This window comes from Salvelinus alpinus, chromosome 21, assembly GCF_045679555.1.
Source record: "Salvelinus alpinus chromosome 21, SLU_Salpinus.1, whole genome shotgun sequence".
Classification (NCBI taxonomy): Eukaryota; Metazoa; Chordata; class Actinopteri; order Salmoniformes; family Salmonidae; genus Salvelinus; species Salvelinus alpinus.
In genome coordinates this window covers 17833137-17853979 of record NC_092106.1, presented here as the reverse complement: position 1 = coordinate 17853979, position 20843 = coordinate 17833137, and the positions used below count along the sequence as shown (strand labels likewise).

Here is a 20843-nt window from a genome sequence, read left to right as displayed (position 1 = left end):
TAGTCTGGCTTTTTTATGGCGGTTTTGGAGCAGTAGCTTCTTCCTTGCTGAGCGGCCTTTCAGGTTATGTTGATATAGGACTCGTTTTACTGTGGATATAGATACTTTTGTACCTGTTTCCTCCAGCATCTTCACAAGGTCCTTTGTTGTTCTGGGATTGATCTGCACTTTTCGCACCAAAGTACGTTCATCTCTAGGAGACAGAACGTGTCTCCTTCCTGAGCGGTATGACTGCTGCGTGGTCACATGGTGTTTATACTTGTGTACTATTGTTTGTACAGATGAACATGGTACCTTCAGGCATTTGGAAATTGCTCCCAAGGATGAACCAGACTTGTGGAGGTCTACAATATTTTTTTCTGAAGTCTTGGCTGATTTCTTTTGATTTTCCCATGATGTCAAGTAAAGAGGCACTGAGTTTGAAGGTAGGCCTTGAAATACATCCACAGATACACCTCCAATTGACTCAAATGATGTCAATTAGCCTATCAGAAGCTTCTCAAGACATGACATTTTCTGGAATGTTCCAAGCTGTTTAAAGGCACAGTCAACTCAGTGTATGTAAACTTCTGACCCACTGGAATCGTGATACAATGAATTATAAGTGACATAATCTGTCTGTAAACAATTGTTGGAAAAATTACTTGTCATGCACAAAGTAGATGTCCTAACCGACTTGCCAAAACTATAGTTTGTTAACAAGAAATTTGTGGAGTGGTTGAAAAATGAGTTTTAATGACTCCAACCTAAGTGAATGTAAACTTTTGACTTCAACTGTATTTAGCAGATGTAGCGAAATGCTTGTAGGCAGGCCCAGTCCCCTTACTTGGCTCCTACAAGTGGTTCGCAAACGAGAGACCGCCCGCTTGATAACAGGCGGTAAAGCTAGCAATTCAGCGACATGAAGGGAGACATTTCAAGCTGTGACACTAACCCTGAGATATGATGAGGTCAGTGTGTCAGATGATTAGTCATCAGTTGATGTAAATGTACCATTTTTTTACCATGTGGACTTTATGATTCATTCCGGCATTGAGATGACATGAACTCTGTTATTCTCCTGTACAGTGGATTAAAGTGAGCTAAAATAAATCAATCTTTGCTTTTTTTGTTTAGTGCTCCAACTTTCTACCTTGAATTAGTCCTTTTTAGACGTTTTTCTTGTTCAGCTCTTCTCATGACATGAACTCTGTAAAACTGTGTCTGACCCAGATAGTTGTTCCCGTTGGTAGACTGTGTCCACCAGAGCATTCACTATAGCAGGTTAGCTTACATCCCCTATGTGAATGACTCTGTGTGTGTTTGTCAGTGTGTGAGAATCTGTGTGTGTGCCGTTTAGATTTTTGTGGTACAACTAGTTATGAGCCTGTTCCTTTCTCTCAGTCCAATGGCAATGAGAATAAGTGTGTGAGCAGAGGCAGCAGGCTAGTGTGTGTGTGTGTGTGTGTGTGTGTGTGTGTGTGTGTGTGTGTGTGTGTGTCTTTCTCGTCCTGGATTGTGACTGTGTTTGGTGTTTGCAGCGTGTAGACACACACTCCGTATCCGGGAAACTGGCCTGTAAATGATGTGTGTGTTTTCAGATCAAACAGAGTGCCAGCTAGTCAACTATAGACTGGTAGTCCTCCTAGCTGTGTCCTGTTAGCTGATAGGCTAGTCGACTAATGCTCTCTCAGCTGATGGGCTAGTGGAATAATGTTCTGTCAGCTAATTGGCTAGAGTACTAATATTCTGTCAGCTGACAGGTAAGTGGACTGGTGTTGTCCTGTTAGCTGATAGAATAAATGTTCTGTCAGTTGATTAGCTAATGGACTAACGTCATGTTAGTTGATAGACTGGTAATGTTCTGTGACCTCATGTTTATTGGTTGTTCCAGCAGCAGCTGGTGTGTGATTGGTGAAGATGTCTGACAATGGGGACGTCGAGGACAAGCCCCCAGCCCCGCCCATGAGGAACACCAGCACTCTGATTGGCTCCTGCAGCAAAGATCCTGCCCCCCATGGCTCCAAGCCCCTTCCCCCCAACCCAGAGGACAGGAAGAAGAAAGATCGCTCCATCATGTCCATCCTGACAGGAGGAGGAGACAAGAGTGAGTTGTGTGTGACACGTGAACATGCGACTATGTGTTCAACTGTGTGTGTGTGCGCAACTGTACAGCCAAGGGAGGTAACCAGGGGGAATATGACAGACATCCAAATCCCCCAGGATCCCTTGCTGTAGCTTGCGTGGTTAGTTTTCCCATGAGCCTCAGGGGGGATGGTCTCTCAAGAGACTCTGCTGCTGCCTCTATCAATATGCTCCTTCTCTCTCTTTCTCTCCTCATCTCTTTCTCTCTCCTCTCTCTCACCCCCTTCTCTCTCTCAGCCAACAAGAAGAAGGAGCGTCCGGAGATCTCTCTGCCTTCTGATTTTGAACACACCATCCACGTGGGCTTCGATGCGGTCACTGGAGAGTTCACAGTGAGTTTGTCTATGTGCTCTACATCTATGCTCTACTAGGGTCTGTCTATGTACTCTAGATCTAGGGTCTGTATCTGGAAGGGGCTATATGCTCCAGATCTAGGGTCTGTATCTGGAAGGGTCTATTTTCTCTAGATCTAGGGTCTGTATCTGGAAGGGTCTATTTTCTCTAGATCCATGGACTGTATCTAGTAGGGTGTGTAACTATGATTCAGCTGCTCAACCCTGGCCTGAGTAGGAGGATCTGTTTTCTGGACAGCAGGCTGGTAACTGAGTTAGAGCAGGAATGACTTTAGATTTGGACTGAAGAAAACAGGCTAACTAGCTACAGCACAATACCTCCACTTACTCCTAATCTCTCTCTGGTTGCATCCCAAATGGCGCTCTAATACCTATATAGTGCACTACTTTTGACTAGAGTCCTATGGGCCCTTGTCAATATGTGTGCTCTGTAAAGGGAATATGGAGCCATTTCAGACGCATCCTCTCTCTTTCACTATTACCCTCCCTCAATCCCTCTTCCTCCCTCAATGTCTCTCCCTCAATCCCTCCTTCTCCCTCAATGTCTCTCCCTCAACCCCTCTTCCTCCCTCAATGTCTCTCCCTCAATCCCTCTTCCTCCCTCAATGTCTCTCCCTCAATCCCTCTTCCTCCCTCAATGTCTCTCCCTCAATCCCTCTTCCTCCCTCAATGTCTCTCCCTCAATCCCTCCTTCTCCCTCAATGTCTCACCCTCAATCCCTCTTCCTCCCTCAATGTCTCTCTCCTTCCTCCCTCAATGTCTCTCCCTCAATCCCTCTTCCTCCCTCAATGTCTCTCCCTCAATCCCTCTTCCTCCCTCAATGTCTCTCCCTCAATCCCTCCTTCTCCCTCAATGTCTCTCCCTCAATCCCTCTTCCTCCCTCAATGTCTCTCTCCTTCCTCCCTCAATGTCTCTCTCCTTCCTCCCTCAATGTCTCTCTCCTTCCTCCCTCAATGTCTCTCCCTCAATCCCTCCTTCTCCCTCAAAACCTCCTTCTCCCTCATTGTCTCTCCCTCAATCCCTCTTCTTCCCTCAATGTCTCTCCCTCAATCCCTCTTCCTCCTTCAATGTCGCTCCTCAATCCCTCCTTCTCCCTGTCTGTCTGTCTGTCTGTAATAGGGGGAGATCTTAGGGGGAATGGAGCGAGTGAGGAGAGGGAGAGCGAGGCAGAGAGGGGGATGATAGTGTAGGATGGAGATTTGACCCAGTTCTCTGACCACTGCAGACATCTCTCTCTTGTTATCGTGTGTCTGTGTGTGTAGGGCATGCCGGAGCAATGGGCTCGGTTGCTCCAGACCTCTAACATCACTAAGCTGGAACAGAAGAAGAATCCTCAGGCTGTCCTTGACGTTCTCAAATTCTACGACTCCAAGGAGACCAACAACAGCCAGAAATACATGAGCTTTACAGGTACACAAACACACACACACACATACACACATTCACATGTGAACACACACACACATTCACATGTAAACACACATTCACAACTCACTATCAGAACTTGATCTCTTCATATTGTTTTCCTTCTCCACAGACAAGAGTTCAGACAACTACAGCTGTTCCAACACTTCTGTAAGTCTCCTGACACATCTCTGCTTTAGTCCCAAATGGTACCCTTTTCCATATATAGTGCACCATTTTTGATCAGGGCCCACAGCCACGATTCTGACCAGAGAGCCCTATGAGCCACGGTCAAAAGTAGTGCACTATATATAGGGTGCATTTTGAGACGCACATCTTGGTTTACTCAACTATCAATGTGTGTTTAGGGCATCTGCCATAGATGAAGAATGGTGAATACCAGAAGAGGGATAGAGAAAAGCAGGGGATAAACAGAGAGAATGAGAGGATAAGAGATGGTGGAAGAGGAAGAAATGGAGAGGAGAGGTGTGACGATTGACACTCTTCCCTGGCTCTATTTCTCTCTCCGTCTTTACTTCTCCATCCCTCCTCTCCCTATTTCTGCACTGTATGTGAGTCAGCATATTTTACTCCTTTCATTCACGCTCTCTATCTGTCTGGCTGTCCTGCTGTCACAGTCAGTCAGGAGGAGAGAGGGAGAAGAAAGGGGGAGAAGGGGAGGGAGTATTAATAATAGGAAAAGGAAGCGAACTAACTGAAAGTGATGTCACGTCCTCCTCAGAGCTCCAAGGCTGTGTCAGAGACGCCCGCCATAGCAACCGTATCCGAGGACGAGGATGAAGATGAGGCCACGCCCCCTCCTGTTGTCGCTCCCCGACCAGAACACACTAAATCAGTAAGACATGCGCCACACACACACACACACACACACACACACATACACTCAGCCCCCTGGCTCCAGACAGGATAAATAAAGTAACACTCTCCTCGTGCTGGTCCTCACCAACAGACTCAGCATTGTGTGTGTGTGACGATCATGGGCGGCCAGAGAAATCCCCTGGAGAAGTCTGTTCTCTGATTGGCTGAGAGTGGTCTTTCGGTACAAAGTGAAGTGGTGTCCCAGACAGGGATACTGCCATGGCACCACTGTTGCCACGGTGATTTAGCAGCTCATTGCACCTGACTGGGACACACACACAGACACGGTAACATCAGGAACAGTAACTGTAACAGGTGGTTTGGTAGACCACCAATTGCATAAGCTATAGCTCAGAAGGCTAACAGTCCTTCTCTCTCTCTGTCTCTGTCTCTCTCTCTCTCTGTCTCTCTCTCTGTCTCTCTCTGTCTCTCTCTGTCTCTCTCTCGTCTCGCTCCCTCTCTCTCTGTCTCTGTCTCTCTCTGTCTCTGTCTCTGTCTCTGTCTCTCTCCCTCCCCTCTTTCTCTTTCTCTCCCTTTCTGTCTCTCTCCCTCCCCCCTCTCTCTCTTTCTCTCTCTCTCTCTGTCTCTCTCTCTCTCTGTCTCTCTCTCTGTCTCTCTCTCTCTCTGTCTCTCTGTCTCTCTCTCTCGTCTCGCTCCCTCTCTCTCTGTCTCTGTCTCTCTCTCTCTCTGTCTCTGTCTCTCTCTGTCTCTCTGTCTCTCTCTCTCGTCTCGCTCCCTCTCTCTCTGTCTCTCTCCCTCCCCTCTTTCTCTTTCTCTCCCTTTCTGTCTCTCTCCCTCCCCCCTCTCTCTCTCTCTCTCTCTCTCTCTCTCTCTGTCACTCTTTCTCTCCCCTATGTCTCTGTCTCTCTCTTTCTCTCCCCTCTCTCTCGTGTGTCTCTGTCTCTCTGTCTCTCTCCCTCCCCAATTTCTCTCCCTTTCTGTCTCTCTCCCTCCCCCCTCTCTTTCTCTGCCCCCTCTCTCTCTTTCTCTCTCCCTCTCTTTCTCTCCCTCCTCTCTCTCTCCCCCCACCCTCTCTCTCTCTTTCTCCCCCCCTCTCTTTCTCTCTCTCTCTTTCTCCCCCCCCCTCTCTCTCCTCAGATATACACTCGTTCTGTGATAGATCCCCTCCCAGCCCCTCCCACCAGAGACGTTGCCACGTCGCCTATCTCCCCCCCACCTCCGGAGGGCGCCACCTCCGCCATCACGCCCCCCACTAGCCCCTCCCCTGGTCCATCACTGCCACGCCCCGCAGACAAAACACGCAAGAAGAAGATGTCTGATGAAGAGATACTGGAGAAACTACGTAAGTCACACACACACACACACACACACACACACACACACACACACACACACACACACACACACACACACACACACACACACACACACACACACACACACATACAGATATTCTGAAAGTTGCAATAGAAGTGAACTGAGCTGGCTGCTGGTTTCAGATCCCAGGTACCATCTCCTGTCATTGTGCACTACGGTACTCTGTATTGATGAATGGTGTGTATACTCTGTAATCAATCAAATTTCTATCAATCAAATGTATTTATAAAGCCCTTTTTACATCAGTCGATGTCACAAAGTGCTGTACAGAAACTCAGCCTAAAACCCCAAACAGCAAGAAATGCAGATGTAGAAGCACGAATGCTAGCAAAAACTCCCTAATCCATTGGGGGAGGTGTGTGTGTGTGTGTGTGTGTGTGTGTGTGTGTGTGTGTGTGTGTGTGTGTGTGTGTGTGTGTGTGTGTGTGTGTGTGTGTGTGTGTGTGTGTGTGTGTGTGTGTGTGTGTGTGTGTGTGTGTGTGTGTGTGTGTGTGTGTGTGTGTAACTAGTTCAACTATATCATCCTGTGATGCTCCATGCCTCAGATGTACTCAGGTCTCCCTCTACTGGTAAGAAACAATACTGTCACTCAGACATGTCTTCCCGCCCTCCTGTCCAACCCTGGCATTTGATTGGTCCTCTTCTCTCTCTACCATCCAATCTCCTGGAGTTACCGAGTGATTCTGTGAAATTGAGCGTCTGACAGTCTCCCCTCCTCCTGTGGACTCAACAAGATATTCTGTCTGTTACTGTCTCTCTCACTCACCCCGTCTGTCTGAGTCTGACCAGCATGTCTTTGACCTGACCCTGACAGCCGTGGTTGTGAAGTTTCTGAGAGTCTCTGTACTGTAGTGGTCCTACTTCTCTCTTTGTCTCTCCTCTGTTACTGTCTCTCCTCTGTTACTCTCTGTCTCTCTGTCTCTCCTCTGTTACTCTCTGTCTCTCTGTCTCTCCTCTGTTACTCTCTGTCTCTCTGTCTCTCCTCTGTTACTCTCTGTCTCTCTGTCTCTCCTCTGTTACTCTCTCTGTCTCTCCTCTGTTACTGTATCTCTCTGTCTCTCCTCTGTTACTCTCTCTGTCTCTCCTCTGTTACTCTCTGTCTCTCTGTCTCTCCTCTGTTACTCTCTGTCTCTCTGTCTCTCCTCTGTTACTGTCTCTCCTCTGTTGCTCTCTCTGTCTCTCCTCTGTTACTGTCTCTCTGTCTCTCCTCTGTTACTCTCTCTGTCTCTCTCTGTCTCTCTGTCTCTCCTCTGTTACTCTCTGTCTCTCTGTCTCTCCTCTGTTACTCTCTGTCTTTCTGTCTCTCCTCTGTACTCTCTGTCTCTCTGTCTCTCCTCTGTTACTCTCTCTCTGTTACTCTCTCTCTGTTACTCTCTCTCTGTTACTCTCTCTCTGTTACTCTCTCTCTGTTACTCTCTCTCTGTCTCTCCTCTGTTACTCTCTCTCTGTTACTCTCTCTCTGTTACTCTGTCTCTCTGTCTCCTCTGTTACTCTCTCTGTTACTCTCTCTCTGTTACTCTCTCTCTGTTACTCTCTCTCTGTTACTCTCTCTCTGTTACTCTGTCTCTCTGTCTCTCCTCTGTTACTCTCTCTCTGTTACTCTGTCTCTGTTACTCTCTCTCTGTTACTCTCTCTCTGTTACTCTCTCTCTGTTACTCTGTCTCTCTGTCTCTCCTCTGTTACTCTCTCTGTTACTCTCTCTCTGTTACTCTCTCTCTGTTACTCTGTCTCTGTTACTCTCTCTCTGTTACTCTCTCTCTGGTACTCTCTCTGTTACTCTGTCTCTCTGTCTCTCCTCTGTTACTCTCTCTCTGTTACTCTCTCTCTGTTACTCTCTCTCTGTTACTCTGTCTCTCTGTCTCTCCTCTGTTACTCTCTCTGTTACTCTCTCTGTTACTCTCTCTCTGTTACTCTCTCTCTGTTACTCTGTCTCTCTGTCTCTCCTCTGTTACTCTCTCTGTTACTCTCTCTCTGTTACTCTGTCTCTCTGTCTCTCCTCTGTTACTCTCTCTGTTACTCTCTCTCTGTTACTCTCTCTCTGTTACTCTCTCTCTGTTACTCTGTCTCTGTTACTCTCTCTCTGTTACTCTCTCTCTGTTACTCTCTCTCTGTTACTCTGTCTCTCTGTCTCTCCTCTGTTACTCTCTCTGTTACTCTCTCTCTGTTACTCTGTCTCTGTTACTCTGTCTCTGTTACTCTCTCTCTGTTACTCTCTCTCTGTTACTCTCTCTCTGTTACTCTGTCTCTCTGTCTCTCCTCTGTTACTCTCTCTGTTACTCTCTCTCTGTTACTCTGTCTCTGTTACTCTCTCTCTGTTACTCTCTCTCTGTTACTCTCTCTCTGTTACTCTGTCTCTCTGTCTCTCTCTCTGTTACTCTCTCTCTGTTACTCTCTCTCTGTTACTCTCTCTCTGTCTCTCTGTCTCTCTGTGTGTGTGTGTTTCATTTATTAACCTCACTTCTCTCTCCCTTCCTCCCTCCTCTCAGGGAGTATAGTCAGTGTGGGAGACCCCAAGAAGAAATACACGCGCTTCGAGAAGATCGGACAGGGGTGAGTCTACACTGCACACACACACACACACACACACACACACACACACACACACACACACACACACACACACACACTTCTTCACTTTGAAATGAAAGAAGTCTCTCTCTCCCCTCCTCTGTTTCCTCCCTCCTCCAGTGCGTCAGGTACGGTATATACAGCCATAGACATCGCTACAGGCCAGGAGGTGGCCATTAAACAGATGAACCTGCAGCAGCAGCCCAAGAAGGAGCTCATCATCAATGAGATCCTGGTCATGAGGGAAAACAAGAACCCCAACATAGTCAACTACCTGGACAGGTGAGACACACACACACCAACATCGTTTACTAGACAGGTGAGACACACGCATACAAACACACACTCATAAACGCACACATTGACATGTAAACACAAACACACTTTCAAATGTAAACACACACACATTAGTTGTGAGAACTATATATCTACATCTTGTCTTTTGTCTCCTTCTTCATCACACACCCTAACTCCCTCACACCCTCTCATATCTTCCCCTTACCATTCAGGAACTGGTACAGTGGTGATATTTGGTGTTACCATGGTAACATGGCCTTGGTTGTTGTGTTTCTGTAGTTACCTGGTGGGGGAGGAGCTGTGGGTGGTGATGGAGTATCTGGCTGGAGGTTCTCTGACTGACGTCGTCACGGAAACCTGTATGGACGAGGCTCAGATCGCTGCTGTGTGTCGGGAGGTCAGTGCTGCTGCGTGTGTGTGTGTGTGTGTGTGTACATGGCTTGTTGGCCTGCTTGCTAATTCAGAAAGTGATGCCTTGAGCACTTTTGTACATCTCTCTCTCTCTCCAGTGTCTGCAGGCCTTGGAGTTCCTCCATTCTAACCAGGTGATCCATCGCGACATCAAGAGTGACAACATCCTTCTGGGAATGGACGGATCAGTGAAACTCAGTATGTAACACACACACACTTGGGGTTGGACATGGGCATTAATGTGCAGTGTCTCCATTTGACCAGCAGTGGGAGCTCATAGTCTGTGTTCTAATGCGGTACTACCACCTTAGCCTTATACAGTGCATTAGAGTGCTATGTTCTATTCTAACGTGTGTTCTCTCTCTCCTCTCTAGCTGACTTTGGGTTCTGTGCCCAGATCACTCCAGAGCAGAGTAAGAGGAGCACCATGGTGGGAACTCCCTATTGGATGGCTCCAGAGGTGGTGACCAGGAAGGCCTACGGTCCTAAAGTTGACATCTGGTCTCTAGGCATCATGGCTATAGAAATGGTGGAGGGAGAACCCCCTTACCTCAACGAGAACCCACTCAGGGTGAGAGAGAGAGTGTGGTGTGTGTGTGTGTGTGTGTGTGTGTGTGTGTGTGTGTGTGTGTGTGTGTGTGTGTGTGTGTGTGTGTATAACGGCCCCTGTCTGTCCTGTCCTATCTCCTAGGCGTTGTATCTGATTGCGACCAACGGGACTCCAGAACTTCAGAACCCAGAGAAACTGTCCTCAGTCTTCAGAGACTTCCTCAACTGCTGCCTGGAGATGGATGTGGAGAAGAGAGGGAGCGCTAATGACCTACTACAGGTAGAGAGGGAGGAAGAGCGGGAGGTTGGATAGGGGAAGTATGCCTGTGGTGAATAAGGTTGGTTTGAGCATCAAACCACATCACTAGTTTTACCAGTTATAAAACTAAATCCATCTCTCCTCTCCTCCTCCTCTCCACAGCACCAGTTCCTGAAGGTGGCCAAGCCTTTATCCAGTCTGACTCCTCTCATCCAGGCAGCCAAAGAAGCAGCTAAGGCTAACCGCTAACCTGCTAGCTGCTAGCTCCACAGATCACCCCTTCATTCTCTCTCTCTCTCTGTCGCTCTCCCCCACTGGGGCAAACAAGACCCAGACAGGGGGTGTTTCAGGGGGTCCCATCCCCCTCAACCCCTTGACCTATCACGGTGACTGTGGGAAGGACGCTCTTACTGATGTCATCGTTGGTACTAATACTCTGATCGGATTGGAGGAGAGATCCAGGCCCAAAGACTCATGGGAGTTGTAGTTTCAGCAGGACAGTGGCTGTGGACTGGATCATATCTGACCTTTGAACTGTTTGTTTGTTGATGTCTGACTGTTATTTTCATGTGTTGAAAAAGTGCATTTTAGTTTGATCTTTTCTTAGGTGTTTTGTTTTGAGGAGAAGGGTTTGGTTGAAAGTGTAATGAAGAGACACAAAGTGGTACTGTTGATATTATCTCAGTCCCAAACGCCACCCTATTCCCTACATAGTGCACTACTTTGGTCACAAATAGGGTGCCATTTGGGACAGTCGTTTAGTCTGATCAAATGTTGGAATTCTATCTCCTTATCTCTACTTCTCTTTCTCTCCCTCTCTTTCTCTGTCTGGCTGAGTGAGATGACACGCATGACAAACCTTTCTTATGGAATGTCTAAAATCATAATACAGTAGTGATGATGATTATGATGGTACATGAAGGATGCCTGTGTACGATACAGTATAGAAGAACATATCTAAATCCTATTTTTCAGTACAATCGTTGCGGTACAATGTTGGACGGATCCTAGTCCCAACCCTCTGAAGATAGAATGTACATTACATGTGAAAGAACTGCTCTGAAAAACCCCAGCCTAAAACAACCAGAAGAATATTGTCTGCATTCTTTGTTTAGCAACGTGTTTTCTTTATGCAGATGGCGCTGAAGAATACCAAGGTACCAATAAGAAGTATACTTTTTACCAGGTTTGGCTTAGTTCTGTTTTTAAAATGTAGTGTTGAAACTGCCTTTGGACTTAAACTGTCTCACAGGTGGAAGAGTTCCAGCAGACAGTTGGACAGCCTCTAGTCTCTCTCACCAGACTGAGTGCTCTGCACGCTCCTGCGGCTGTGAGAAGAGACTACACAACCTTCAAATCTTGTCAGTTCCCCAGACTACTGTAGCCCACCTGAGGTTAGACAGGTTTAGAACTGGGATAGACTGGATTGAACTTGCTCAAACTGGTTTAGACTGGTTCAGACCAGTTCAGATAAGGGTGGTGATAGTTATTGAAGTCTTCTCTTCCTGTGTATTGGAGCCATAATTATGTTTATCAAATTATTGGATTATTTTGAATGAGACAAATAAAGTGAAGAAAACGCTGTATGGTGGATAGAGTCTGGCTGTCTGTAAATCTGTTTCGGGCTGTTGTGTGTACCCCTGGTTAGGTCTGTTTATATAAAGTGTTATTGTAATTTTAAGTGTGTCAGCTCCTCTGAGAGGGCTCTCATCTGAATGGGAAATTAGACTCATCACTGATTAAACTGGTAATTACTGTTGCCATAGTCTTAATCTGCCAGGCTAGACAAAGGGTCTGTGTGCGTCTGTCGCAACCCACCAGCTCTTTATTTCTATCCCTTTTTTTTTCTCTCACTGCCTCCATTTATCTGCCTCTCTCACTGCCTCTCCTTCTGTCTCTTTCCATCTCTGGGAGAATCTCAATTGCATACTCGTTGCATCCTCTCCTTGCCTCCTACTCAAAACCCATTGGATGAGAAAGCCAGAGGTCCCACCCCTCTGGCCTTCTCCTCCAATGGGTTTTGAGAAGGAGGCAAGGAGAGAGGACATCAGGAGTATGCATTTCAGATTTTCCCTCTGTCTATTCTCTCCCCCTCTCTCCCTTGTACGTTCTTCCCCATCCTGGGCTGGTAGAATGATGATGCTCATTCTTGCTGAATCAGCACGAGAGAGAAGAGATGTGGAGGAATGCCAGAGTGTGACGTCATCAGTGACATGGGCAAACAACCACAGGAGTAGAGGAGAGTTTGGCTCTGCTCAAGGGGATGGTGTGTCTGCGCTCCTTCATGTAATAATGTGTGTGGGTGTGTCTGCTCTCCTTCATGTAATAATGTATGTGGGTGTGTTTGCGCTCCTTCATGTAATAATGTGTGTGGGTGTGTCTGCTCTCCTTCATGTAATAATGTATGTGGGTGTGTCTGCTCTCCTTCATGTAATAATGTGTGTGGGTGTGTCTGCTCTCCTTCATGTAATAATGTGTGTGGGTGTGTCTGCTCTCCATGTAATAATGTGTGTGGGTGTGTCTGCTCTCCTTCATGTAATAATGTATGTGGGTGTGTCTGCTCTCCTTCATGTAATAATGTATGTGGGTGTGTCTGCTCTCCTTCATGTAATAATGTATGTGGGTGTGTCTGCTCTCCTTCATGTAATAATGTATGTGGGTCTGTCTGCTCTCCTTCATGTAATAATGTGTGTGGGTGTGTCTGCGCTCCTTCCTGTAATAATGTATGTGGGTGTGTCTGCTCTCCTTCATGTAATAATGTATGTGGGTGTGTCTGCTCTCCTTCATGTAATAATGTATGTGGGTGTGTCTGCTCTCCTTCATGTAATAATGTATGTGGGTGTGTCTGCGCTCCTTCATGTAATAATGTATGTGGGTGTGTCTGCGCTCCTTCATGTAATAATGTGTGGGTGTGTCTGCTCTCCTTCATGTAATAATGTATGTGGGTGTGTCTGTGCTCCTTCATGTAATAATGTATGTGGGTGTGTCTGCTCTCCTTCATGTAATAATGTATGTGTGTGTGTCTGTGCTCCTTCATGTAATAATGTATGTGGGTGTGTCTGTGCTCCTTCATGTACTAATGTATGTGGGTGTCTCTGTGCTCCTTCATGTAATAATGTATGTGGGTCTGTCTGCTCTCCTTCATGTAATAATGTGTGTGGGTGTGTCTGCGCTCCTTCATGTAATAATGTGTGTGGGTGTGTCTGCTCTCCTTCATGTAATAATGTATGTGGGTGTGTCTGCTCTCCTTCATGTAATAATGTATGTGGGTGTGTCTGCTCTCCTTCATGTAATAATGTATGTGGGTGTGTCTGCTCTCCTTCATGTAATAATGTATGTGGGTGTGTCTGCTCTCCTTCATGTAATAATGTATGTGGGTGTGTCTGCGCTCCTTCATGTAATAATGTATGTGGGTGTGTCTGCGCTCCTTCATGTAATAATGTGTGGGTGTGTCTGCTCTCCTTCATGTACTAATGTATGTGGGTGTGTCTGCGCTCCTTCCTGTAATAATGTATGTGGGTGTGTCTGCGCTCCTTCATGTAATAATGTGTGTGGGTGTGTCTGCGCTCCTTCATGTAATAATGTATGTGGGTGTGTCTGCGCTCCTTCATGTAATAATGTATGTGGGTGTGTCTGCTCTCCTTCATGTAATAATGTATGTGGGTGTGTCTGCTCTCCTTCATGTAATAATGTATGTGGGTGTGTCTGCTCTCCTTCATGTAATAATGTATGTGGGTGTGTCTGCTCTCCTTCATGTAATAATGTGTGGGTGTGTCTGCTCTCCTTCATGTACTAATGTATGTGGGTGTGTCTGCGCTCCTTCCTGTAATAATGTATGTGGGTGTGTCTGCGCTCCTTCATGTAATAATGTGTGTGGGTGTGTCTGCGCTCCTTCATGTAATAATGTATGTGGGTGTGTCTGCGCTCCTTCATGTAATAATGTATGTGGGTGTGTCTGCTCTCCTTCATGTAATAATGTATGTGGGTGTGTCTGCTCTCCTTCATGTAATAATGTATGTGGGTGTGTCTGCTCTCCTTCATGTAATAATGTATGTGGGTGTGTCTGCTCTCCTTCATGTAATAATGTATGTGGGTGTGTCTGCTCTCCTTCATGTAATAATGTATGTGGGTGTGTCTGCGCTCCTTCATGTAATAATGTATGTGGGTGTGTCTGCGCTCCTTCCTGTAATAATGTATGTGGGTGTGTCTGCGCTCCTTCATGTAATAATGTGTGGGTGTGTCTGCTCTCCTTCCTGTAATAATGTATGTGGGTGTCTCTGTGCTCCTTCATGTACTAATGTATGTGGGTGTGTCTGCTCTCCTTCATGTAATAATGCTCTTTGGCCATCTAGAGGTTTCAATAAGAGCTTTTACTAGCTGAGGGTTGTCAAAGTCCTTTATGTCTGCTTGGTAATGTACTATTGTCATTACATACATGTGTTATTGATTACAAAGAGCTTCACTGCCCAATATTAGAGAAACACACACTGTAGCCTAGGCTACTAAATAGTGATCAATTCGACTATAACAATTTAAAATCTCAGTCGGTGTGGGTAAATCGGTTATGTAGCACCACTCTAGTCTGAGCTTAAAACAACAACCTTTTCATTTCCTGCCAAAGAACGAGCGTAATAGTTTCAGCCTCTTTGTATCATTATTCCTTACTGTAATTATAGATGCATGTACTGTTAGCAACAGGTGGGAGTGGCCGCCTCTCTCTACGGCGTGTGCTGCCGTACTTTCTCTGGCGCGAGACAAACGCGGCTCTAATTATACCACCACCAGACTGCAGGAGGTTGCGGCAATACAGGTCGCGTGCTTTTTTTTCAACGGATAAACAGAGAGAATAATAACGGCCGACTAGCTTTTATAATCACTGTCCGGTAAGTCTGAAATAGATCCTAGCCCAGTAAACGGTGATAATATGAATCAACCGTTGTGTATTTTCTTGTTTTATTATTGGTTAACTAGTCCCATGCATATAAAGGCGGTCATCCTCTCTTGTGCTATGGACAATCTACCGTCACGAAAAAATTGTAGTTTACTGGGCTATTCTACAAATAGATAAATAAAACGATGACTGACTATTCGTTAGTATTCATTAGTAGGCTGTAGATTGACCAGTGAACACTCTGATCATAACAGTTGATTGATAGATTGCGTCTGCTGGCTGCTGCTGTGTCGAGTAGTCATTATCTCCGGGGAGACGGGCACACGGAGGGAATGACCAGGCGGTTCTGTTGGCCACGGGTAGATTTCTAGACTTACAAGATATATCTGTTTCTTTCGGGGTCCGGCCTTTTTTTATTCTGTTGTGTATGTGACAGTCCAGGAATATGAGGGTACACAGCATAGCCTACACATCTCTCTCTCCCTCATCCCTTCTTCTGTCCATGAATAGCCTGGTTGCTGTTTTAGGTTAGGTATTGCATTGGTGCTTGGCTAGGTCAACTGCTTTTTGGATGGGTGCTGGTGTCTTGGTATGATTCTTTTTTATTGGTGCTGGTGTATAGCTTGGATGGGAAGCCTATTGGTGCTGGTGTATAGCTTGGATGGGAAGCCTATTGGTGCTGGGGTATAGCTTGGACGGGAAGCCTATTGGTGCTGGTGTATAGCTGGGGATGGGAAGCCTGTTGGTGTATAGCTTGGACGGGAAGCCTATTGGTGCTGGTGTATAGCTTGGATGGGAAGCCTATTGGTGCTGGGGTATAGCTTGGACGGGAAGCCTATTGGTGCTGGTGTATAGCTGGGGATGGGAAGCCTGTTGGTGTATAGCTTGGATGGAAAGCCTATTGGTGCTGGTGTATAGCTTGGACGGGAAGCCTATTGGTGCTGGGGTATAGCTTGGATGGGAAGCCTATTGGTGCTGGGGTATAGCTTGGATGGGAAGCCTATTGGTGCTGGTGTATAGCTTGGATGGGAAGCCTATTGGTGCTGGTGTATAGCTTGGATGGGAAGCCTATTGGTGCTGGGATATAGCTTGGACGGGAAGCCTATTGGTGCTGGTGTATAGCTGGGGATGGGAAGCCTGTTGGTGTATAGCTTGGATGGAAAGCCTATTGGTGCTGGTGTATAGCTTGGACGGGAAGCCTATTGGTGCTGGGGTATAGCTTGGACGGGAAGCATATTGGTGCTGGTGTATAGCTGGGGATGGGAAGCCTGTTGGTGTATAGCTTGGATGGAAAGCCTATTGGTGCTGGTGTATAGCTTGGACGGGAAGCCTATTGGTGCTGGGGTATAGCTTGGATGGGAAGCCTATTGGTGCTGGGGTATAGCTTGGATGGGAAGCCTATTGGTGCTGGTGTATAGCTTGGATGGGAAGCCTATTGGTGCTGGTGTATAGCTTGGATCGGAAGCCTATTGGTGCTGGGATATAGCTTGGACGGGAAGCCTATTGGTGCTGGGGTATAGCTTGGGTGGGAAGCCTATTGGTGCTGGGGTATAGCTTGGATGGGAAGCCTATTGGTGCTGGGGTATAGCTTGGATGGGAAGCCTATTGGTGCTGGGGTATAGCTGGGGATGGGAAGCCTATTGGTGTTGGTGTATAGCTTGGATGGGAAGCCTATTGGTGCTGGGGTATAGCTTGGACGGGAAGCCTATTGTTGCTGGTGTATAGTTGGGGTATAGCTTGGATGGGAAGCCTATTGGTGCTGGGGTATAGCTTGGACGGGAAGCCTATTGTTGCTGGTGTATAGTTGGGGTATAGCTGGGGATGATGATGTGGTGATGCTGGGAGAAAATGAATGAACAACAGAGACAACAGAGTCACTGTTAAGTTTAACACTATTTATAGACACACACACTGTCTGTAGCCCTGGCCTATGGTCATTGTTAAGCCTACGGTACAGGGCAGATACCAGATGGTGTATATTAGGCCATATAATAATAACAATGAGTGTAACGGGAATCCCCTTTCAATGTCAGCCATTGTGAGTGTACCGATGAGTTTACCAGTCATTGACAAGGTCAGGGGTTCCTTGTCCATTCTACTCAGTCTAATTCTATGGTTTAGGCTGCGCTACAGCATACAGACTCATTCTACTTCTACTAGTCAACTAGCATAATTGATGATGATATGATACATTAATACAAACATAGAAACATCCACAGTATCCATGCAGACGATGAGCAAAACATCACGTCTTTCTTCATATATCTATTTTCTAGCTCTCTCTGTCCTCTGTGGTTTTATTGGTCCAGTTCTTTCAGGGTTTTATTGACCCTGCATCCTATAGCTGCTGGTACAACACCCGCCCATCCTACCATTTACAGTATGTCTGGCTGTTTGCTGCTGTTTGTTTCCTGCTGTGTTTCTATGTGGTTTGTTTATGTAATGTGTGAGCTGTAAGAATTTCCTCTTGTTGGACAATAAATGTCAATCAAGTCTATCTAATCTTTACCTGGACCTCAGATCAGTTAAGTCACTGTCTCTTTCACTCCTTCAGATTTGACATCAAATCTCTTTTACCATAGAGAGCATTACTCCAGTGAGCTGGTATGGCACCGCCACCATAACATGACTTATGTGCCAGTTCACTGGAGTTGGTCTGTCCTGTGAAAGAGATATGTTCAATATATGGGATTAACCTGGTTTAATGGTGGTTCAGATTATTTGTCATGGGTTAGTGTTACAGTACAGATGAGGTAGGCTTATTTAATCCTACATACAGTTGAAGTCGGAAGTTTATATACACTTAGGTTGGAGTCATTAAAACTCGTTTTTCAACCACTCCACAAATGTCTTGTTAACAAACTATAGTTTTGGGAAGTTGGTTAGGACATCTACTTTGTGCATGACACAAGTAATTTTTCCAACAATTGTTTACAGACAGATTATTTCATTTATAATTCACTGTATCACAATTCCAGTAGGTCAGAAGTTTACATACACCGAGTTGACTGTGCCTTTAAAAAGCTTGGAAAATTCCATAAAATGATGTCATGGCTTTAGAAGCTTCTGGAAGGCTAATTTACATAATTTTAGTCAATTGGAGGTGTACCTGTGGATGTATTTCAAGGCCTACCTTCAAACTCAGTGCCTCTTTGCTTGACATCATGAGAAAATCAAAAGAAATCAGCCAAGACCTCAGGAAAAATATTGTAGACCTCCACAAGTCTGGTTCATCCCTGGGAGCAATTTCCAAATGCCTGAAGGTACCACATTCATCTGTACAAACAAAAGTACACAGGTAGAGGTCGACCGATTATGATCTTTCAACGCCAATACCGATACCGATTATTGGGGGACCAAAAAAAGCCGATGCCGATTAATCGTCCGATTTAAAAAAAAAATTATTTTGTAATAATGACAATTACAACAATACTGAATGAACACTTATTTTAACTTAATATAATACATCAATAAAATAAATGTAGCCTCAAATAAATAATGAAACATGTTCAATTTGGTTTAAATAATGCAAAAACAAAGTGTTGGAACTGAAAGTAAAAGTGCAATATGTGCCATGTAAGAAAGCTAACGTTTAAGTTCCTTGCTCAGAACATGAGAACATATGAAAGCTGGTGGTTCCTTTTAACATGAGTCTTCAATATTCCCAGGTAAGAAGTTTTAGGTTGTAGTTATTATAGGAATTAAAGGACTATTTCTCTCTATACGATTTGTATTTCATATACCTTTGACTATTGGATGTTCTTATAGGCACTTTAGTATTGCCAGTGTAACAGTATAGCTTCCATCCCTCTCCACGCCGCTACCTGGGCTCGAACCAGGAACACATCGACAACAGCCACCCTCGAAGCAGCGTTACCCATGCAGGGCAAGGGGAACAACTACTCCAAGTCTCAGAGCGAGTGACGTTTGAAACGCTATTAGCGCGCACCCCGCTATCTAGCTAGCCATTTAACATCGGTTACACCAGCCTAATCTCGGGAGTTGATAGGCTTGATAGTCATAAACAGCGCAATAGCTGCTGGCAAACGCACGAAAGTGCTGTTTGAATGAATGCTTACGAGCCTGCAGCTGCCTACCACCGCTCAGTCAGACTGCTCTATCAAATCATAGACTTAATTATAACATATTAACACACAGAAATACGAGTCTTAGGTCATTAATATGGTCGAATCCGGAAACTATCATCTCAAAAACAAAACATTTATTCTTTCAGTGAAATACGGAACTGTTCCGTATTTTATCTAACGGGTGGCATCCATAAGTCTAAATATTCCTGTTACATTGCACAACCTTCAATGTTATGTCATAATTACGTAAAATTCTGGCAAATTAGTTCGCAATGAGCCAAGCGGCCCAAACTGTTGCATATACCCTGACTCTGCGTGCAATGAACGCAAGAGAAGTAACACAATTTCACCTGGTTAATATTGCCTGCTAACCTGGATTTCTTTTAGCTAAATATGCAGGTTTAAAAATATATACTTCTGTGTATTTATTTTAAGAAAGGCATTGATGTTTATGGTTAGGTACACGTTGGAGCAACGACAGTCCTTTTTCGCGAATGCGCACTGCATCGATTATATGCAACACAGGACACGCTAGATAAACTAGTAATATCATCAACCATGTGTAGTTATAACTAGTGATTATTATTGATTGATTGTTTTTTATAAGATAAGTTTAATGCTAGCTAGCAACTTACCTTGGCTTCTTACTGCATTCGCGTAACAGGCGGGCTCCTCGTGAGGCAGGTGGTTAGAGCGTTGGACTAGTTAACCGTAAGGTTGCAAGATTGAATCCCTGAGCTGACAAGGTAAAAATCTGTCGTTCTGCCCCTGAACAAGGCAGTTAACCCACCGTTCCAAGGCCATCATTGAAAATCAGAATGTGTTCTTAACTAACTTGCCTAGTTAAATAAAGGTGTAAAAAAATATATAAAAATTTAAATCGGCTAAATCGGCGTCCAAAATTACCGATTTCCGATTGTTATGAAAACTTGAAATCGGCCCTAATTAATCAGCCATTCCGATTAATCGGTCGACCTCTATACACAAGTATAAACACCATGGGACCACGTAGCCGTCATACCGCTCAGGAAGGAGACGCGTTCTGTCTCCTAGAGATTAATGTACTTTGGTACAAAAAGTGCAAATCAATCCCAGAACAACAGCAAAGGACCTTTGCTGTTGTTCTTTGTGAAGATGCTGGAGGAAACAGGTACAAAAGTATCTATATCCACAGTAAAACGAGTCCTATATCGACATAACCTGAAAGGTCGCTCAGTAAGGAAGAAGCCACTGTTCCAAAACCCCATAAAAAGCCAGTCTATGGTTTGCAACTGCACATGGGGACAAAGATCGTACTTTTTGGAGAAATGTCCTCTGGTCTGATGAAACAAAAATAGAACTGTTTGGCCATAATGACCATCATTATGTTTGGAGGAATAAGGGGGAGGCTTGCAAGCCAAATAACACCATCCCAACCGTGAAGCACGGGGGTGGCAGCATCATGTTGTGGGGTTGCTTTGCTGCAGGAGGGACTGGTGCACTTCACAAAATAAATGGCATCATGAGGATGGAAAACTATATGGATATATTGAAGCAACATTTCAAGACATCAGTCAGGAAGTTAAAGCTTGGTCGCAAATGGGTCTTCCAAATGGACAATGACCCCAAGCATACTTCCAAAGTTGTGGCAAAATGGCTTAAGGACAAAAAAGTCAAGGTATTAGAGTGGCCATCATAAAGCC

General features: G+C 45.4%; 1 protein-coding gene across 4 annotated transcripts in view; it reads left to right on the top strand.

Moving 5' to 3' along the window:
* The window catches only part of LOC139547947 (serine/threonine-protein kinase PAK 1-like), a 37349-nt gene extending 25583 nt beyond the window's left edge, over positions 1-11766 (top strand). For 2 of the 4 annotated variants that reach the window (XM_071357172.1, XM_071357176.1), the window contains exons 2-14: positions 1877-2086; positions 2362-2456; positions 3740-3887; positions 4015-4052; positions 4624-4737; positions 5859-6063; positions 8585-8648; positions 8787-8948; positions 9243-9360; positions 9473-9572; positions 9749-9945; positions 10066-10203; positions 10345-11766. In XM_071357172.1, coding sequence (XP_071213273.1) covers positions 1900-2086; positions 2362-2456; positions 3740-3887; positions 4015-4052; positions 4624-4737; positions 5859-6063; positions 8585-8648; positions 8787-8948; positions 9243-9360; positions 9473-9572; positions 9749-9945; positions 10066-10203; positions 10345-10431 — 1653 coding nt within the window. In that variant the 5' untranslated portion in view covers positions 1877-1899 and the 3' untranslated portion in view covers positions 10432-11766. Of the gene's footprint in view, positions 1-1873; positions 2087-2361; positions 2457-3739; positions 3888-4014; positions 4053-4623; positions 4738-5858; positions 6064-8584; positions 8649-8786; positions 8949-9242; positions 9361-9472; positions 9573-9748; positions 9946-10065; positions 10204-10344 lie in introns of all 4 variants that reach the window. The other 2 variants (XM_071357174.1, XM_071357175.1) reach the window with 1 other exon arrangement.
* Positions 11767-20843: the final 9077 nt, after the last annotated feature.